The sequence below is a fragment of the Giraffa tippelskirchi genome, chromosome 7, assembly GCF_054371585.1.
Source record: "Giraffa tippelskirchi isolate mGirTip1 chromosome 7, T2T-mGirTip1v1.2.pri, whole genome shotgun sequence".
NCBI lineage: Eukaryota > Metazoa > Chordata > Mammalia > Artiodactyla > Giraffidae > Giraffa > Giraffa tippelskirchi.
Genome location: NC_137281.1, coordinates 131,603,357 through 131,620,577, shown reverse-complemented (window position 1 = coordinate 131,620,577; position 17,221 = coordinate 131,603,357). Strand labels below are relative to the sequence as shown.

The window sequence follows — 17,221 nt, the reverse complement described above, 5'->3', positions numbered from 1 at the left end:
TTAATCTAATATATTCATATAGAGTGTTAAAGCATGCATGGCAAAATGTTAACAATTGTTGAATCTAGGTGGTAGCTACACAGGTGTTTATTGTACCATCCTTTCAACTTTTCCATGTTGAAAATTCTTCATACTTAGAAGTTGGGGGAGAGAGGAGGTTTTCACAGAAATATTTTCCTTAGAAGAGCTCTATTAAACGTACCTTCAATTTTAAAGAAGCCCCTTAACCATTCTCAACAAGTGAATTGCTTGTCCTCATTTGTTTATGTACCACCCAATCGAATACTCTTAAAATCTGCTTTAATTATTGTAAATAATATTTCAAATGCTAGAATCGGCCTAATATAAACCCCACAATAATAAGCACAAGATTTATAGGTGTAAACATCTGGTTTTATACCCAAATAACAAACTTAACAGCAGGAAAACAAATCGTTTATTACAGCATATAATGTGTTATATTAAATTTACACAAAGATATATAAAAACACATACTGTTTATATCATACAGTCATTTAACATCAACAGGAATATCAAAACAAATACTACTCATGCACAAAACATGCATATATTGGTATAAAAAAGCAATTTTACACAATACTGTTTACCAAAAAAATTTTTTTTAAAAAAAGCCCTTCCAAGACAGGGTCAGTGGTCCAATCTGGACTGGATTGCACTAATATGTTTGGGCTAATGTTTAGATGGCACAGTGCTCTGTGAGCAGTTCTGAGCTTGGAGTGACACTCAAGAGTTATTTCATTAGGAGTGAATTTCTCTGCACCCAACGACGAAAAGTTATACCAAAGGCAAGTCTCCAAGGGAGGAATGGTTGGATCTGCTGTAAATTAGAGAGGGGGAGAAAGGCATCAATGTTGGGTAAATGGCCCTAGAAGGGGTTACTGTAACCAGGGCCTAGGCACCAAGGGTGGCAAAGGTTTTAGCGAATCCTTTTTAGGTATTACCAGCCTCCTTACCCAGTTCACCTTTATGGATGTAGGGTGTGGTCTTCAAGTTCTGAGTCCAGTAAACCAAACAGTTCTGAGAAGAAAACAGAATGGGGCTACATCTGAGAAAAGCAGAATACATAAAAAATGACAGGAAACCACGACTGCCCCTTGTATCTCCCTCACACAACTGTATATGATACCCTCAACAGGAAAACCCTCATGGCGACGCTGCCCTGAAGAACCAAAGAAGCAAATGTATGTCCTCAAATGCCATCCGCCTGACCTCCAGATCAAAAGGTCTCATCCACTTAACACCTGAACATCAAAACCTGTGCCTTCACAGATGCTCAGACCATTTCAAAGAAAAATCATCTGATACCACAAAATTCACTCACCGTCACCACCATTAGAAACTCAATATTCACTTCTAACCAACAACAACAAAAAAACATTCTTTACCTTCCATTAAAGGCACTAGTGTCCATACGTGACGAAGATGAGACAAAAATTCACCTCGGTTTTCTCTTAACCAAAGGAAAGCACTCCGTGAAATTATCACACAAAAAAAGGAAGACGCCACCGACAGGTGGGGAACTAGAAAGCCCCACTCTCTACACGGAGGATGTGCCTCAGACGGTCGTCATCAGTTTCAAAGAGCCCGACCGAAAACGGAGGATCTTCTTCTTGAGGTTATGTGAGGCCTTAATCTTGACGAAGGTTTTGGTGGGGTTGCGGCGAAGGTCGGGGGCCGGGACCGGCTGCAGGGGGAGCGTCTGCACGAACTGGGACCAAATCAAGCCCCCGCTCTCCTCCGAGTCGCTGGTGCTCGTGCTGTCGCCCACGAAGTCGCCCTCACTCACGCTGGACTCGCTGTCGCCGAAGCAGTTGGTGGTGTAGTTGCTGCGCTCGTCCTCGCTGGTGTCCAGCACGGTGGAGTGGAACAGGGACTCGCACTCGGCCGAGTACTCGGAGTCGCTGGCCGCGTACGCGTAGGGGCTGGCGTAAGGCCCGGCCGCAAACAGCCCCGCGGGCTCCCGCCGGCCCCGCCGCGCGCGCCGCAGCGCCTCCTCGTACGACACCTCGGCGGCCGACCTCCACCGCCGCGAGTCGGTGCGCTTGTGCTTGGGCTTGGCCACCACCGCCTCCCGGCCGTGGCCGTGGCCGTGCGCCCGGCTCCCCGCGCGGTGGCCGGCCCCCAGCGGCCGGCTGGGGAGCCCCGCGTCGGGCTGGCCGCCCCCACCCCGCCGCGCCTTCGCTGGGGCTCGCCGCAGTTTCTTATTTGTATCCGTGTCGTCGGGGAACCGACACTTCTTGCCGGCCGCCCGGGCCTTCTCCCTCACGGCGGGCAGAGCACTTTCCGGCCCGTGGACGGCTGGCGCCCTGTGCTTCACGGCGGAGCCCCTCGGGGCGGCCGCGGGGCGCGCACCCCGGGGCGGCCTGACCCCCGGAAGCGGCGCCTTCCCCAGGGGCCCTTCCTCCAGGCTCTGAGAAGAGGAGCCCTCGCTTCTGAAATCCAGGGCCGGCCGCTCTTCTGCCGGGAAAGTGGCGGGCAGCAGGGCTGAGGCGGCGGGAGAGGGAGCCAGAGTGCCTGCCTGCGGGCTGTTTTTCTGTGGCACCTTTTTCAGTGGCTGGACCACTCTGTTCTCCTGCAGCGGCGCGAGGACCCTCCCAGGGCTCTCTTTCGGAGAGGCAGCTGGAATCTGCCCGCTTTCCTTAGAGGACTCCCCTGTCCCAGCGGGGGGACACCTCGCATGTTCCTGGGAGACGGGCTTGGTGTTTTTGGGCAGATGCTTACCTTGAAGTTCGGTAGCAGTGCCTGGAGAACAGCCTTCAGGCGGGGGCAACCTCTTGCTTTCCAGAGGTTCTGGCTTTGATTCTTTTGACCACTGTTTTGGTGGGGAGAAGGCCCCATTGTCCAAAGAAGGGATGCTTCCGGAGGGCAAATGGACCTGTTTCGAATTCTTAAGGTTCCCACTGTTGCCCTGTGAGACGCCCCCAGTCACTCGGATACAAACGCTCCCAGTCCTCAGAAGCCCCTTCGTGGGGTCAGCGTTCACACTGGTCCTCGGTTTGTTGGTCCTTACTGGGTGGGTTTTTTTCTGGACCAGGCTCAGAATGTAACCATCCATTTTCTTGCTGGATGAAGGATGGGGAGCAGACCACAAACTGCTTGGAGATGGTAAGTTAGTGTCTGTCTTGACGGCGTCCAGCTCAGATCCCGCACAAACGTCGTTGGCATGGTTACCAAGCCGCTCCTCTTCCCTCAAGGGGTTGCCAGTCAGGCAAAGGAGGAACATTGGGCTCTGCACGGCCACGGCATGAAGTGGACTGGGGTAGCGATACACATCATTCCCATTTTTAGACACCAGATCGCACTGGTACTTGGGATTCACATCTGCAACGACAACAAGGGAATTAGATTGTGGTGTGGAGGGGAACAGCCAACTGCCCCTGAGGCCTGGTCTTCACAAGGGCCTTTATATTCTAGCCATCCTATGAGATCTGAAAAACATTTAAAGGTACACTCTGAAGAAATGAACTGGTTGGCACCAGCTTGATCAGGCCAGTTTCTATGAAGACAAATTCAGGGGTAGAGAGAGAATACCAAAGAATCAACAAATACTCCACAAGCTACTCTACTATTTCACATACAGTTCATATTACTGGGTGAGGAAAAAAATAATCAACAAAGGAATTTTTAACAAGATAGAACTCTGAAGGAAAAATATTCAGCCATTAAAAATGCTTTCAAACTATTGAATAATATATGGAAAACACTTTAAAGTGGAGTGAAAATAATAATTTTATAATTATAATTTTATTAAGACTGGATATATTCAAAGAAAGTCTGAAATGAAGCATGCGAAGATGCTTCTCAAAGTAGCATCTCAAAGTGGTGGGAAAGCAAGTAATGGTACTTTCTTCTTTTTCTATTTTCTAACTTTTCGATAAAAGTATATGTACTGCATTTATAACTGGAAAAATAAATGTTTTTTGAGCCACTCTTTCTCTGGGCCACTTTCCCTTCTGTGTTCTATTCCTGGTTTCCTTTCAATACAAAATACAATGAAATCAAGCTTTCTTGCTTAATTAGATTATTCTGATCTCTTATCCTGGTGGCTTAGAGGGTAAAGTGTCTGCTTGCAATGCAGGAGACCTGGGTTTGATCCCTGAATTGGGAAGATCTCCTGGAGAAGGAAATGGCACCCCACTCCAGTACTCTTACCTGGAAAATCCCATGGACGGAGGAGCCTGGGAGGCTGCAGTCCATGGGGTTGCAAAGAGTCAGACACGACTGAGAGACTTCACTTTCTTATCCTGGTATATATTATAAATATCAAATCTTCCGAGTGACTTTTAGTTACATAAGATCAAAGTTTTTGTCCCTATTTAATTTGTTTTCCATTATATTTATTCATTCAAATATTAAAAACCCACTATGTGCTAGATGCTATGTTAATTGTTTAAAGGAAAGCCATGTGAATTTCAATGATTATTAGCAGTCTGGGTGGCAGGGCCGGTCTAGGCCCAGAAATGATATTCATTTGTAAACAAAATTTATTATAAAATAAATGTGTCATGTTCCCAATTCCACTTCCACTCCCAATAAACAGCTTGTTGTAAGAAGGGAAACCTCTCTAGCTAATATCTGTGCCCATTCTTCCTCACTACCCCAAGGCCTGTCCTTATCTTACTTAAAGCCACATTTACCTACATGACACCTCTCATCCCTATTCCCTCTTTTCTAGAGTTAAGGAACAAGACAGACATCCCAGCCCCCAAAGGCCAACCCAACTGTCTCAATTATGAGAAGATGTGACATTTGGGATAGAGGAGTCTGTCCTTAAGGAAAACCTATACCAAAGTACCTTTAATGGGTTTATAAAATTTCCCTCTGAAACCAAATCTGCAGAATGAAAGGGAGCAATTACCAATGAACTTGAGACCCAGACACTCTAGATCACACAGACCTGTGCTTCCCCAAATGATTGGTGCTAACAACACACACTATAGAGACACCAGCCAGTTAGCAGCCTCAGTTGTTTGGTGTTATGTTTGCACTGCCTAGACCTCAGAAATTCAGCCTATACCTAAGTGGACAATACATAAAACCAAGGGTATAGTGACTTGTGCCAGAACCTATAGCCTCCTCTAATCTCCCTATTTTCTCTGCTCTTCTGAGGAATCACACTAAATCAGAACTAAGGAAGGTGTCCCAAATTTCAGCAACAACTAACTCTGCCATTCAGCAAATGAGGAGCTCTGACAAAAGGCATGTAAAACCAAATTCCTCCTGTTTGATGAGAAGGTTGAACACAACACTTTCTGAATTCCCTTAGTGTGGTGGAAAAACAAGGATCTGGCAGTTAGTTCTAAGCTTGAACCCTGCCTCTGCCACTTACTCACTATATAGTCTTAAGCAACTTACCAAACCTAACCTCACTGGGCCTCCGTTTTCTGATACATAAAATGGTTCCTGACAACACGTGCACCCTGCAGAACTATATGGAGGATTCAAAGCAGAGAAATGTATGCAGTGCATACAGCAGTGTGTGAGACCCATAGCAGAAATGCAGAAACTCTTCCAGAATCAACAACGGCATGATTCTCTCTAGAGAACGCTGCAATAATAGCCCAAAATGGGGGAAACTGTCGAGGGGATCTAACCCCATCCACCTGCTAAATGAAGAGAGAGCTGCCATCATGCAAGGCATTCTGGAGAACATGGAGGGGCCACTGCTACCAGAAGAGCCGAGCAGCTCTTAAGCAGGCTCTTACAGATATATTTAACTTGATCTAAGCTTTGGTGCTGGTGGTTTAGTGACTAAACCACTAGTCGTGTCCAACTCCTATGACCCCGTGGACAGCAGCCTGCCAGGCTCCTCTGTCCATGGGATTCTCCAGGCAACAATACTGGAGTGGGTTGCCATTTCCTTCTCCAGGGGATCTTCCTGATCCAGGGATCAAACCTGGGTCTCCCACATTGCAGGAGGATTCTTTACTGACTGAGCTACCAGGGAATCCTTAGCTTTAAATGATTAAAGGAAGAAGAAAACAGATCTAAAGTAATTTTGAAAAGAAAATGCAAACAAGTTAACAGCAAAGACTCAGAAACAGAGCTCAATATCTATAATATTGGGACAGGATTTCTAAAGATAAGCTGTCTTGCTACCATCAGGATATAAAGCCAGGTGACACCCAAAAAGGACTGGGAATAGTGGTGATCTTGATGCTAGATGCAGCTATGGCACTAAAGGCAAAAAGCAGATGAAGTTCTCTGTCTTTGTTTTTCATCAGTAGAAGGGGCTGAAGCTAGACAACTTTTAAGGACCTTTGACTCCTTCCAATTAAAAATGTCTATCATATAATTTATGAGTTCACACTCACTTTCATGTATAGTTAAGTTACCGCATGCTTTTATGGGCTGAATGTGTTCTTCTTAATTCATGTAACAAAATCCTCACCTCCAGGAAAAAAAAAAAAGAAGACATCATCAAACCCTCCATTTACAGAGAGAGAGACTGAGATACAAAGGCAAGAAGACTTGTTTGTGGACCCAAGGGAAATAACTATAATACCTAATAAACATGATAATTTGGAGGATGTAATATGTACCAGTAAAGGAGATCAGTCCTGGGTGTTCATTGCAAGGACTGATGTTGAAGCTGAAACTCTAATACTTTGGCCACCTCATGTGAAGAGTTGACTCATTGGAAAAGACCCTGATGCTGGGAAGGATTGGGGGCAGGAGGAGAAGGGGACGGCAGAGGATGAGATGGCTGGATGGCATCACCGACTCGATGGACATGAGTTTGGGTAGACTCCAGGAGTTGGTGATGGACAGGGAGGCCTGGCATGCTGCGATTCATGGGGTCGCAAAGAGTCGGACATGACTGAGTGACTGAACTGAACTGAATATGTATCAGAAAAAAAAAAATTAAAAAAATAAAAATGTCTATCAATTCTGTAGATATAGAAGTTGTGGTACATATACACGATAGAAAATCACTCAGCCATAGGAAGGAACTCATTTGAGTCAGTTCTAGGAAGGCAGATGAATCTAGAGCTTGTTATACAGTGAAGTAAGTCAGAAAGAGAAAAACAAATATCATATATTAACGCATATATATGGAATCTGAAAAATGGTACTGATGAACCTATTTTCAGGACAGGAATAGAAAAGCAGATATAGAGAACAGACTGTGGATATAGCAGGAAGGAGAGGGTGGAACCAATTGAGAGGGCAGCATTGAAACATATCTATCACCATATGTAGAAAAGATAGCTAATGGGGAATCTCTATATAACACAGGGAGCTCAGTGCAGTGCTCTGTGACAACTTAGAGAGGTGGGATGGTGTGCGGTGGGGGTAGGTTCAAGAGGGAGGGGACATATGTATGCTTATGCCTGATTCAAATTGTTATCTGACAGAAGCCAAGACAATGCTGTAAAGCAATTATCCTCCAATTAAAAATAAATTTTTAAAATGTCAATTCTAAAAAGTCTTACCTGCAGATTTGGGGCAACCATCTGAGATAGTCAAGGTTGCCTCCAAGGGGCTGCAGAAGCAGGTGCTGGAATGACAACTGGATAAACACTCACTGAAGACCGAGTTCGAAGAATTGGACAGGGATCCCGAAGCCCCATCACTCAGTTCATAAAACCCTACAAATCAAAACATCATTTGAGGTTAAGATCATGTTAAGCAAAAACACACATTTGTGTTTAAAAGGAAAAGGGGTAATCATGTACAAAAGAGGGAACACGGAGAGAGAATATGCCGATTTTGGTTCATGAGATATAGTGTCTTGACTTTAGGGTTTTGTTTCCAGCAATCCTCAGAAAAAGGCAAAGAGCCCATAACTATGAGTATATTTCAAAGTTGAGAGTACTCTCACTCTCAAACTGACCTTCCTCCTTGACCCCACCTTTAAAGATGGGCAAGGAAAGAGACTCAGATCTGTCAGAGTGTCAATTTTTTCACAAACATTTCAGAAAAAATAACTTGAAGAGAAAAACAAATCTATGTAAGGAGCCAAATGGTTTAAAAGGAAAAAAGAAAACTTTTGAAGTGGTCTCAGGAGTTGAGTGTGACTAATTTTCTAGCCCTGTTCTGACTTTCTCAAGTTTCAAAGGAGGATCGCTCTTTCAGAAATTTGCATATAAGCTTTTATTTTTAAACTCACGGGACTTCAGTCAGATAAGTCTCATTATTAAAAATTTTGTTGTCTAATGAACTCATCTATGAAACAGAAATAGACTCACAAACATAAGAGAACCGACTTGTGGTTGCTGGGGAGTGGTGGGCAGGGATAGATTGGGAGTCTGGCATTGGTGGATACAAATCATCACATAGAAAATGGATAGCAATTTTCTCCCAATTAAAAAATTTTTTTAAAAATAAGAAAATGAATAAACAACAAGATCCTACTGTACAGCACAGGAAACTATATCTTGTGATAAACCACAATAGAAAAGAATATGAAAAAGAATATGTATACATATAACTGAATCACTTTGCTGTACAGCAGAAATTAACACAACACTGTAAATCAACTATATTTCAATAAATTTATTGTCTGATTTAATTTCCCTGTCATGCAACTGAATAACAGACTTTTCTTGTTTTGTTTTGCTGTAGTCTCTCTGTACTGGAAACAAACTCCATTGTCCTTTGCGGGTCTGGGAATGCTAAGCAGAGGGGGCCAAGATAGAATGCATGACAGCTGAATTTCTCCTTGTGCTCCCGATCTCACCTGAGCTGGGGCGGCTGTCTGTCTCCAGGTGCTCTTCAGATGTCTTTTCCACATCCAGTCTCAAGTCACTTATCTGCTTGTCAAGTTCCTGCAACTGATTCAACAAACCAGCATCTCTTCTCCTCAAACAATTCTGATGAGGAACAAACAGAGAAAGGAAAAAAAAAAAACCAACACATTTTGGTGACAAAGAACTACAAAGTTGGCTCTAAGTATTCAAATTACCATCTGAAGAGTTCCCTAAATTTTTCAAAACCAAAATTTTACTGGATGACCTGAAGTAAAGAAAAACTTCAAGAATATGTCCTGTTTAATTCCACTTTCTCACATTTTGTGGTGATATAAAGTTTCTTCATAAAAACAAGACTTGCTTTTAGTTTCAGCTAATATATATACAAACTTCCTTTTTATAGGTAGGGATATGAAAAACCCACTGAGATTTTTTTTAAAAAACCTCTTGTGTACAGCCAATTTATTACAAAACAGTACTTCACAGTAGACTCTTTAATTTGAAGTCAGAGTGTAACAGATTTCCTACAATACACTATAATCTTTCTTAGGTGAGATTTTCTGGCCAAATGTCCTGCAGAGTTTTGATTTCTATTAGTCACTTTGTGGGGTTTAATCAGTCTTAGGGCCTTTGAAAGTGAGAAACTAATACTAATAGCCAGTGCCAAGTATAATGTGAGCTGGCAGAATCCAAAACCCTCAAGGGACGGTCCATCAAGATTTGAACTCAACTCGGGTTTCCAAAGGTGACAGACTGTAGTGCTAAGTCACATCGCCACCTAGTGCTTCCTATTGCTGGGAAAGCAAAAAAAGAAAAAAGAAAACTCAAAGGCATCTGGTTCAAATCACAAATGCCAAGTCTACAAATGAAAATAGCACCACAAACACTGACTGGACGGGAATTCTCCTGACATGCTGTCTTGCTCCACTGCAGGCAACAACAGGAATGTGCACTCACAATTGTGAGATTCATGAAGACAAGAAGGTGCTGTTGTATAAGACAATGTACACAATGTCAATGACCAGGCATAACCAGCAAGAATTGACTCAAATCAATGTCTGCTATCAAAAACCACAGCAAAATGCCAAACCTGAGGTATTATTGCACAAACCACTATTTCCACACAGCCTTACAAAACAGATGCATATGAGTATCTGTTCCTCCTGTCTGTCCTTGAACTTAAAAAGCTTGGACATATAACATGCTGATTTGTTAGAACGAGTTTCTTCAGGAAAAAATGAACCAAACAAGTAAAATCACTTTGATGCTCAAAAAGAGAGACAAATTATCTGAAAAAAGATAATACAAGAAAACACTTGACAACCACACGGCATCACTCTGTTAGCAGGAGACACATTATCTAGTATGTGTCTAGTTTCAGATAGTATCACATGGTCAGATAAGGATTTTTTTTTTTTTTCTGTTTTCAAAACTACATTTTTGAGGTCATGGAAACAAAGCTGCCGCCATTTCTCTGAGGCTGAGTCAAAGCTGTTCATCAGTACATTAAGCGTCAAAGTTCTTTTTCTTCCCCGTTAATGAAGACGGCAGAGAATGTCTAAGATGCTGACACAAATCCAATACGATAAATGCTCCCTGAGAGGAGGTTTTCCCTTCCGCCCACCTCCACCTCAAGTCACAACGAGCAGTACGTAATGGGAGGAAGGGGCACTTTCTCCAACCAAATTTCCATCATGTGCATCTGTTTTAGCCGCCTTATACAAAGGGCTTCTATCTGAAATTAAGCAGCAGAGTAGGCAAAAGCTGGCAGGCTGGAGGGGGGGAGCCCAGGGAGGGGCAGGCAGGGCTCCCCGCGACCGCTTCCGTGTAATGGTAAAATTCGGCACTGGACAGTCAATCGCGCCCCAAAGTCCCCTCCCCGGCTTTTGTCCCCTCTCGGAGGGAGGACCTGAAGCCAAGAAGCCCTCCAAAGAAATGCTGTTTTAAATGAGGGTTTGCAAACCTTCGGAGAGAGGGCAGGCATTCGTCTAACTAGAGCGATTGGAGGTTCCGACCAGACGACTCCAAGAATCCCGAAGGCAGGGCTGGAGGAGAGAGCGGCCACCCTCGCCCCGGCAGTCCGCGCGGGGTCTCCGGCCCCTCACCTGACACAAAGCGGGCACACGCCGAGATCGCGTGGGCGTCGGCAACCCACGCGCTCCCGGGGGCCCGCAGGAACCCAGATCAGGGAAGGGCCGGGCGGGGGTCCCGGGAAGCCAGAGGGTTGCTCCTAGCTAGAGGCACCCACCACGGACCACCTGCCCGACCCCTGGCCCGTCTGCAGGGACAACCGGGCCCCCACCTCTGGGCACGACCTACCAATTGCTTCCGCAGCAGCAAGATGTTCTCTTCCAAGAACTTCTCCTCCAGGCGGTTGCGCTGCGCCGCCTCCCCCGGCAGCTCTCCGGCGCGGGCTGCAGCGGCCCCCGCGCCCCCCGTGCCGCGCAGGGCGCCCCGGACCAGCAGCTCCTGGCGCTGGCGCAGGTACTCCAGCTCCGCCAGCCCGGCCAGCGTGGCCTCCTGCCGCTCGCGGGTGCGCTGCCGCTCCGTGTCCGCCTCGCCCTTCTCCCGCCAGCGCCCCTCAGGCTCCGCCGTGCGCTGCTCTGCCCGGGCCGGCGCCGGCGGCTCCTGCTCCTTAGCCGTCCCGGTCGGACTCGGCTTCATGGCCCCCAACCCGGCCGCGCGCACCCGGCCCCGCAGCCGGGCCGCCCGGGCGGAGGAGCGGGTGCTAGGGCTACGGCCTCGGACTCATGCTTCCCGGCGGCAGGGCGCGGCGGCGGGGGCGGGGACCCGGGGCGCTCAGGACCCGCGCGCGGCCCCGGGCTGCAGCCGTCCGGGCCCCGGGCAGCGCCGTCCGCTGTCGCCGCGCGTCCCTCGCCGCGGCCCCGCAGCTGATAACGCCCTGCCCGGCGCTACGTCACGCGCGGCGGCCAGGCGAACCCCCGCCCGGCGCCCGCCTCCCCGCGCCGGCCCCTCGGCTGCGAGGCCCGCTCCCCCTCGGCTTCCCCCTCTAGTGTCAGGGGCGCCGCTCGCGCTCGGCGCCGGCCTCCTGCTCGCCTGGCCCTCCCCGCTCCACCCTCTCTCCTCCCCCGCTCTTCCTGCGGGCCTCGTCGCCCCCTTTTCGGGTTTACGGCACCCAGTTTTTGCCTCGCTTCTTATTGGTTCTTTACAATCGCACAAAGCCAGGGGCGAGCACCCCGAGCCCCAGCATCCTGTTAGAGCCGGCTTCTCAGGCAGGGTCCGCCAAGGGACGCAGCAGTTGGGCTCCCGAGAGAACTTTCTGAAACTCGACCGAGTTGCAGCCCACCACATTAACCCTTTCCCCACACGTCCACTGTTCGTATCCACTCAGGCTGGTTTAGGTTTCTTCCACCTTACCAAGCAAGGTACTGCGAGTGTATTCAAAGACTTTTTCTTGGAGTTGGCTTTTGTGACTCCAAGTTGTAAAGGCAAGCACTACAAGGCACAGTGCAGCGTTGTCCGAAAACTGTTGAACTCTTGGTTTTGTTGCTGTTGTTTTAATCTTTTCATGGAAGGCATTTAAAATTAGGCAGGAGGATGTCGCTGTACAGCCAGCGGTTGCATCAATTCTTTTACAAGCTCCGGGCTTAGGGGGTGCGCGCGCGCGTGCGCGCTTTGGTTTTTGTTAAGAGTTTTTTATTGTTGTTAGTCTGCAAGCACAGGAGCTCTGAAACCGGATTGCCTGAATTTGAATCCTCTTTCCTGCCACGACTAGCTGCGCAGGCAAGTAACTTCACCTCTCTGCCTCCGTTTCCCCAAGGGTAAAATGGAACTACTAACAAGGTGCCTGTTGTAAGAATTATAATAATATACATATATGGTGTGTTTACAATGGCGCAGGCACATGTTTACAATGGCGCAGGCACATGGAGAGTAAACGTTATGTGAGTTAAGTTGTATCTTTCTTTTCCTCCTCCAGAAGGACTTAACAGACTTTTCCCTTGCAGTAGCATTCGTAATATTGTCATCTGTGCTTGGGACACTGGTCTCAGGGCATTTCAGTGAGATGGGGTCTGGAAATGCCTCTCGCCGGCTTGTCCATGGAAAAGTACCATATCTATTTTAAAAGCAGTACATCCAAGAGCCTCAGAAATCGAATTCAGCCAGTTGCAGTTTGCTGAAGTTCAGGCACAATGTTGTGTGAAGGATTGCATTCTCTATCATTATTTAAGGCTCTTAGACCTTTCTTAAGCTTCTTACCCCTGTTAAGAATTCTTCCTTTCTCCCTTCTGTGTGGGCCAACCTTCTTCCCTCCAAGATCAGTTCACTTCTCTCCTCTGAATTCCAGTCAACTGCATGAATATTTGATTCTTACCAAATGCTATTTGCATGGTTATTTATCCGGGTATGCACACACAACTATGTACACAGGTGTTTATGTGTATCTATTCTCTCCAATTACATTATTAGGATTCCCTGAAGGCAGTGATTATTTTTCTTTTAGTGTTACTATTGGAAAAGACTCATTAGAAAAGACTCTGATGCTGGGAAAGATAGAAGGCAGGAGGAGAAGGGGACGACAGAGGACGAGATGGTTGGATGGCATCACTGACTCAATGGACATAAGTTTGAGCAAACTCCAGGAGATAGTGAAGGACAGGGAAGCCTGGTGTGCTGCAGTCCATGGGGTCACAAAGAGTCAGACAGGACTGAGGGACCTAACAATAAGTATTACTATACTCAGGACAATGCCTTTGCAAGCATTCAAGAAACTGCAGGTTGGTTGTCAATTGTTTTTTCATTAACACGCTTTCTAACTAACTTAATCTCTGCAAAAAATAGTCAGTTTCACATTTACCAAAAAGCAAAAACAAGAGTTCTCTAGCCACTCTCCATTGACCTCTCCATTGCTGCCCTCACAGACATAAATGGAACTATAACTACAACCATGATTCATAATTAACCAGATTGTATATTAAATCTAAAAATGTAAAAATGGAATTATGCTTGGGTGCTCATCAGCATACAAAATTAATTCTCTTCAGCTCATCTAAGCTTTATGCCTACTCTGTGCCAAACACAGTACTTGATAATAAAAGAACTAAATTTTCCTTCCTAATTTTAGTAAAGCACTAAAGAATAATGTCTGGTCCTCTTTGCCAAATGCCACGCCCCTTTGTCCCCTGTCATTGTCTCGTGCTATTCATTTATAGGCAAGCTTCTTGCTTTCTAGTTCTGAATTAGATTCCTTCTGGCTGGGTGGAGTCTATTATTGGGGCCTGTGTTATATCACACATTGACAACTATATTTATATAGTTGAGAGGGGGAAAAAAGCTGAAACATGTTTTTACACACTACTAATAAATCTTGTTAAAGTAGACAGACAAGTCACTGTGTCTCCAAACCTCTACACCTCCCCAGCCCCCTCCTCACCAAATGCCACTTCGAGCTGGCTCATTAGCCCAAAGCAAACCATTTGCCAGAACAGCTTGTACATCTCCATGAAAAAGTGTTCCCAGCAGGTTTAAATATTAAAACTAATGTATTCAAATGGCTCCACCAATAAAATGGTCACAAATAGGAAAAGAGGTTATGTTTTCCAAAGTATCCATTACACATTAATAAATAATGCTGTTCATTCATGCGCCAATTAAAACAAACTCAGGCTGTCAAGTGAAGTTAGAAGCAAGCAGCTCAACGCTGTAATTGTTTTTCCAGGAAAACTAATGTTGTCAGATTAAGTGTGCCTGGTTGGGTTGCCCCTATTCTCTTCTTAACCCAACAGCCTATTTTTCTCCTCTCCAATTTAGTCTTTCTTTCTTAGGCTTTCTTTCCTCTTTGAGTCTTTGTTTTGGTTGCAGGTATTTGGGAAGCAGTTGAAGGTAATCACCCACTGTTTGCTGCTCCTTCCTGTCAGCAACAGGATCTCACTTCCCCTACTGTTTGGATTTTTCTTTCCTTTTCTTTTTAAAGCAAGTGCTGGTGCTTCTTCCTCCACCAATGCTACTTTATTATCTCCTTTCTAGTATTGCTCAGCTCTCTTTAGTTCTTTTGCTTTCCCTGGAGGCCTCTGTCTTCTCAGAAAGGCTGCTAATCGACACTCAGAATGTGTGACATTAAAGACAGAGTGGATCTGCCACCCGGAGGATCTAGAGAGTAAGATAAAGTTGCCAGCATGAAAAGGAATCTTGACTGAATATATCACAGTCATGTGGCTTACGCTTAAAGACATTTCCTGGGCAGAGCCAGGAAAGGTCCCTCAGATGACACAGCCTGACGCTTTGCCCTTGGGCAGAACAACTCCCAACAGCACCCCCACAAAGTCTGAGCATCATTGTACAAATGCCTTATCCAGCAGTGAACATTTTTTTGCAGCCCAGCAAAGTAAGGAGCATCAATTGCACGTTTTGCTATAGAGCAATGCAACAAAATGATGCCTTCCAGCTTTTATGGCCAAACAAACACAAATGATGTAATTGGGAAAAGCTGTCTCCAAATAGGAGGGAAAAAATAAAGGGCTGTCTTTGAGTTGGGGTGATGACCACCATTCGAGGAACTGGGATCAAAGCTCCAGCCAGACATCAAAGCCCATTTGAGTCTAATGCCAGAAGAGCCACAGTGAATTAAACTTCATATATAAACTAATTATAGCTTGACCCCCACAATTAGGCTTCAGTGAGCACGTAGGGGAAAGAAAGCAGACATTGAAACAAAAGATCAAGAGAAAAGAAAGTTGGTAGCAAAACTGGGCAACATCATGGCCCTGACCACTTTACAAATCTTTTGAGGGCAGAGGGGAACCAAGGAATGGCAGCGGAAACAGCAACCTTGGACAATGCAGGTCTTGTCTGCAAGGCTATGAGACAGCTTCTTCTATTCTCACTGACTCGTACACAACCAGAGGCATCCTTATTCCTGGAAGAAAAGGTTATCATTTAGCTCTTTTTCAGCATTGTTAAAGTTCCCCTCCACCAGATTTCTCTTGAAGGAGTGAGCACAAGGTGATTCCATGAAGTCTGGGGGTGAATTCCCAACACATCTGTCTGGCAGTGCCTGGCATTCCCTACAGTCAATCACAGTTGTCTACACCAACTTTGAACTTCAGTCCCTTAGCTCTGCCATTTCAGCTAGTCATCTTTATAGATGAAATGTGTAGCACAGCAATTGTGCAGATTCCCTAGAACTACCTACTCTGGTACTAACACCATGAGATAAGACTACTTCATCCCTAGGCAAAATTTAAACGTGTTTCAGTTACAAGTAGCCTCCTTAAACAATTATGTCGAGTAAATTTTACCCTTACTCTGATTTGTTGGGAGCAGTCACCAATTTTTTGAAAGTCTCAATTGTATGAACTGGTAAACCATTGCACACCTGATGTGACAATCCATAGACTATTTTCAGTCGTATTTTTTTGTAGATAAACATTAGTGCTTTCTTAAAATCATAAAGTCCAAATTTATTACCTGAGTTTCTTAATTAAGAGAAAAAATTCAAAGTAGGCATTCTTATAAAAACAAATATATACCATCATTATTACATTACATCTCTTTGAGTGATTACTTATGTATTCAACAGATATTTTAGCAGCTAAGACATGTCTGGCACTGGGCATACACTGGTAAACAAATCAGATATAGTCCCTACCTTCTTGGAGCTTAAGGTCTAGGAGGAAAACTGGTACTAATTAAACAATTGCACACATTTGTGATATATATACACACACACACACACACATATGTATATATATATATCCAAATTGTGAAACAACTGCCAATTAGAAGGATGTGTAAATAATTTCATACTTTAAGAACAGAGGGAAAGGCATCAATATAAATTATCCTTGGATGCTAATATTTCTTTTAATCCTATCTAATTGTGTCATCTTAATGAGAAAATGTAATTATTGATATTCTATTAAAAAATGGCACCCAGACTTCATTTTTCTTTTCTAAATAATATTTTCAAAACAGATATATTCTGTGATTCTATCCAGAGAGTAATACTCAAATGAAATCAAATACACACAAAATTGATCTTTATAAAAAATATTTTTACAGAGTAGAGAATTTTATATTTAACTTTGTATTATCTTTTTAAAAAATATTTGCTTAGAGCTACATTTGAAATGTCTATGGGGAGATACTTGCCCTATAGCAAAATAACTCAAAATTTTCATCTATCATCATTAAAGGTAATAACTAACGTATGTAATTAAACTTTAAGATAACTAATTTCCTTACAGATCTATTTATTACCTTTTCCTCAGAATAATCTGAGGAAGGAGAAAGCATCACTCCAATGCATGGTGTGTGCATGCTAAGTTGCTTCAGTCGTGTTCAACTTTTTGCAACCCTGTGGATTGTAGCCCACCAGGCTCCTCTGTCCATGGGATTCTCCAGGCAAAAATATTGAAGTGGGTTGCCGTGCTTCCAGAGGATCTTCCTAACCCAGGGAATCAAACTTGCATCTCCTGCATTGGCAGGCAGGTTCTTTACCAGTGAGCCACCAGGAAAGCCCTACTTTGAGCAATTTCCAGTTTGGT

General features: G+C 44.9%; 2 protein-coding genes and 2 long non-coding RNA genes across 9 annotated transcripts in view; 2 read left to right on the top strand and 2 right to left on the bottom strand.

The window, feature by feature from the left end:
* Positions 1 to 419: 419 nt before the first annotated feature.
* On the bottom strand, positions 420 to 11,603 carry DACT1 (dishevelled binding antagonist of beta catenin 1). The gene is made up of 4 exons (XM_081509658.1): positions 11,034 to 11,603; positions 8,705 to 8,837; positions 7,458 to 7,613; positions 420 to 3,342 (listed from the first exon to the last, which is right to left on the bottom strand). The coding sequence occupies exons 1-4, from the start codon at positions 11,376 to 11,378 to the stop codon at positions 1,577 to 1,579; spliced, it is 2,400 nt and encodes a 799-aa protein (XP_081365784.1). The 5' UTR covers positions 11,379 to 11,603; the 3' UTR covers positions 420 to 1,576.
* Positions 2,934 to 9,065, top strand: LOC145513403 (uncharacterized). The gene is made up of 2 exons (XR_014059370.1): positions 2,934 to 3,126; positions 8,590 to 9,065. It is a non-coding gene; the product is annotated as an uncharacterized LOC145513403 (long non-coding RNA).
* LOC145513402 (uncharacterized) overlaps positions 10,878 to 17,221 on the top strand; it is a 20,324-nt gene continuing 13,980 nt past the window's right edge. The window contains exon 1 of the long non-coding RNA XR_014059369.1: positions 10,878 to 11,198. This is a non-coding gene — a long non-coding RNA (uncharacterized LOC145513402). The remainder of the gene's footprint in view (positions 11,199 to 17,221) is intronic.
* KIAA0586 (KIAA0586 ortholog) overlaps positions 15,394 to 17,221 on the bottom strand; it is a 196,956-nt gene continuing 195,128 nt past the window's right edge. For all 6 annotated transcript variants that reach the window (XR_014059363.1, XR_014059358.1, XR_014059357.1 and 3 more), the window contains one exon: positions 15,394 to 15,591. Coding sequence is in view for 2 of the 6 variants with exons in the window: in XM_081509634.1 (XP_081365760.1) it covers positions 15,533 to 15,591 (59 nt within the window). In the remaining 4 variants the exon portion in view is untranslated. The remainder of the gene's footprint in view (positions 15,592 to 17,221) is intronic.

Excerpts from the sequence above, each read along its gene's own strand:
- DACT1 (XM_081509658.1), bottom strand. The coding sequence starts at position 11,378 with ATGAAGCCGAGTCCGACCGGGACGGCTAAGGAGCAGGAGCCGCCGGCG. Across the intron at positions 8,838-11,033 it reads TGCTGCTGCGGAAGCAATTG|AATTGTTTGAGGAGAAGAGA; the intron begins GTAGGTCGTGCC and ends GTTCCTCATCAG. Across the intron at positions 3,343-7,457 it reads TGGTTGCCCCAAATCTGCAG|ATGTGAATCCCAAGTACCAG; the intron begins GTAAGACTTTTT and ends TTGTCGTTGCAG.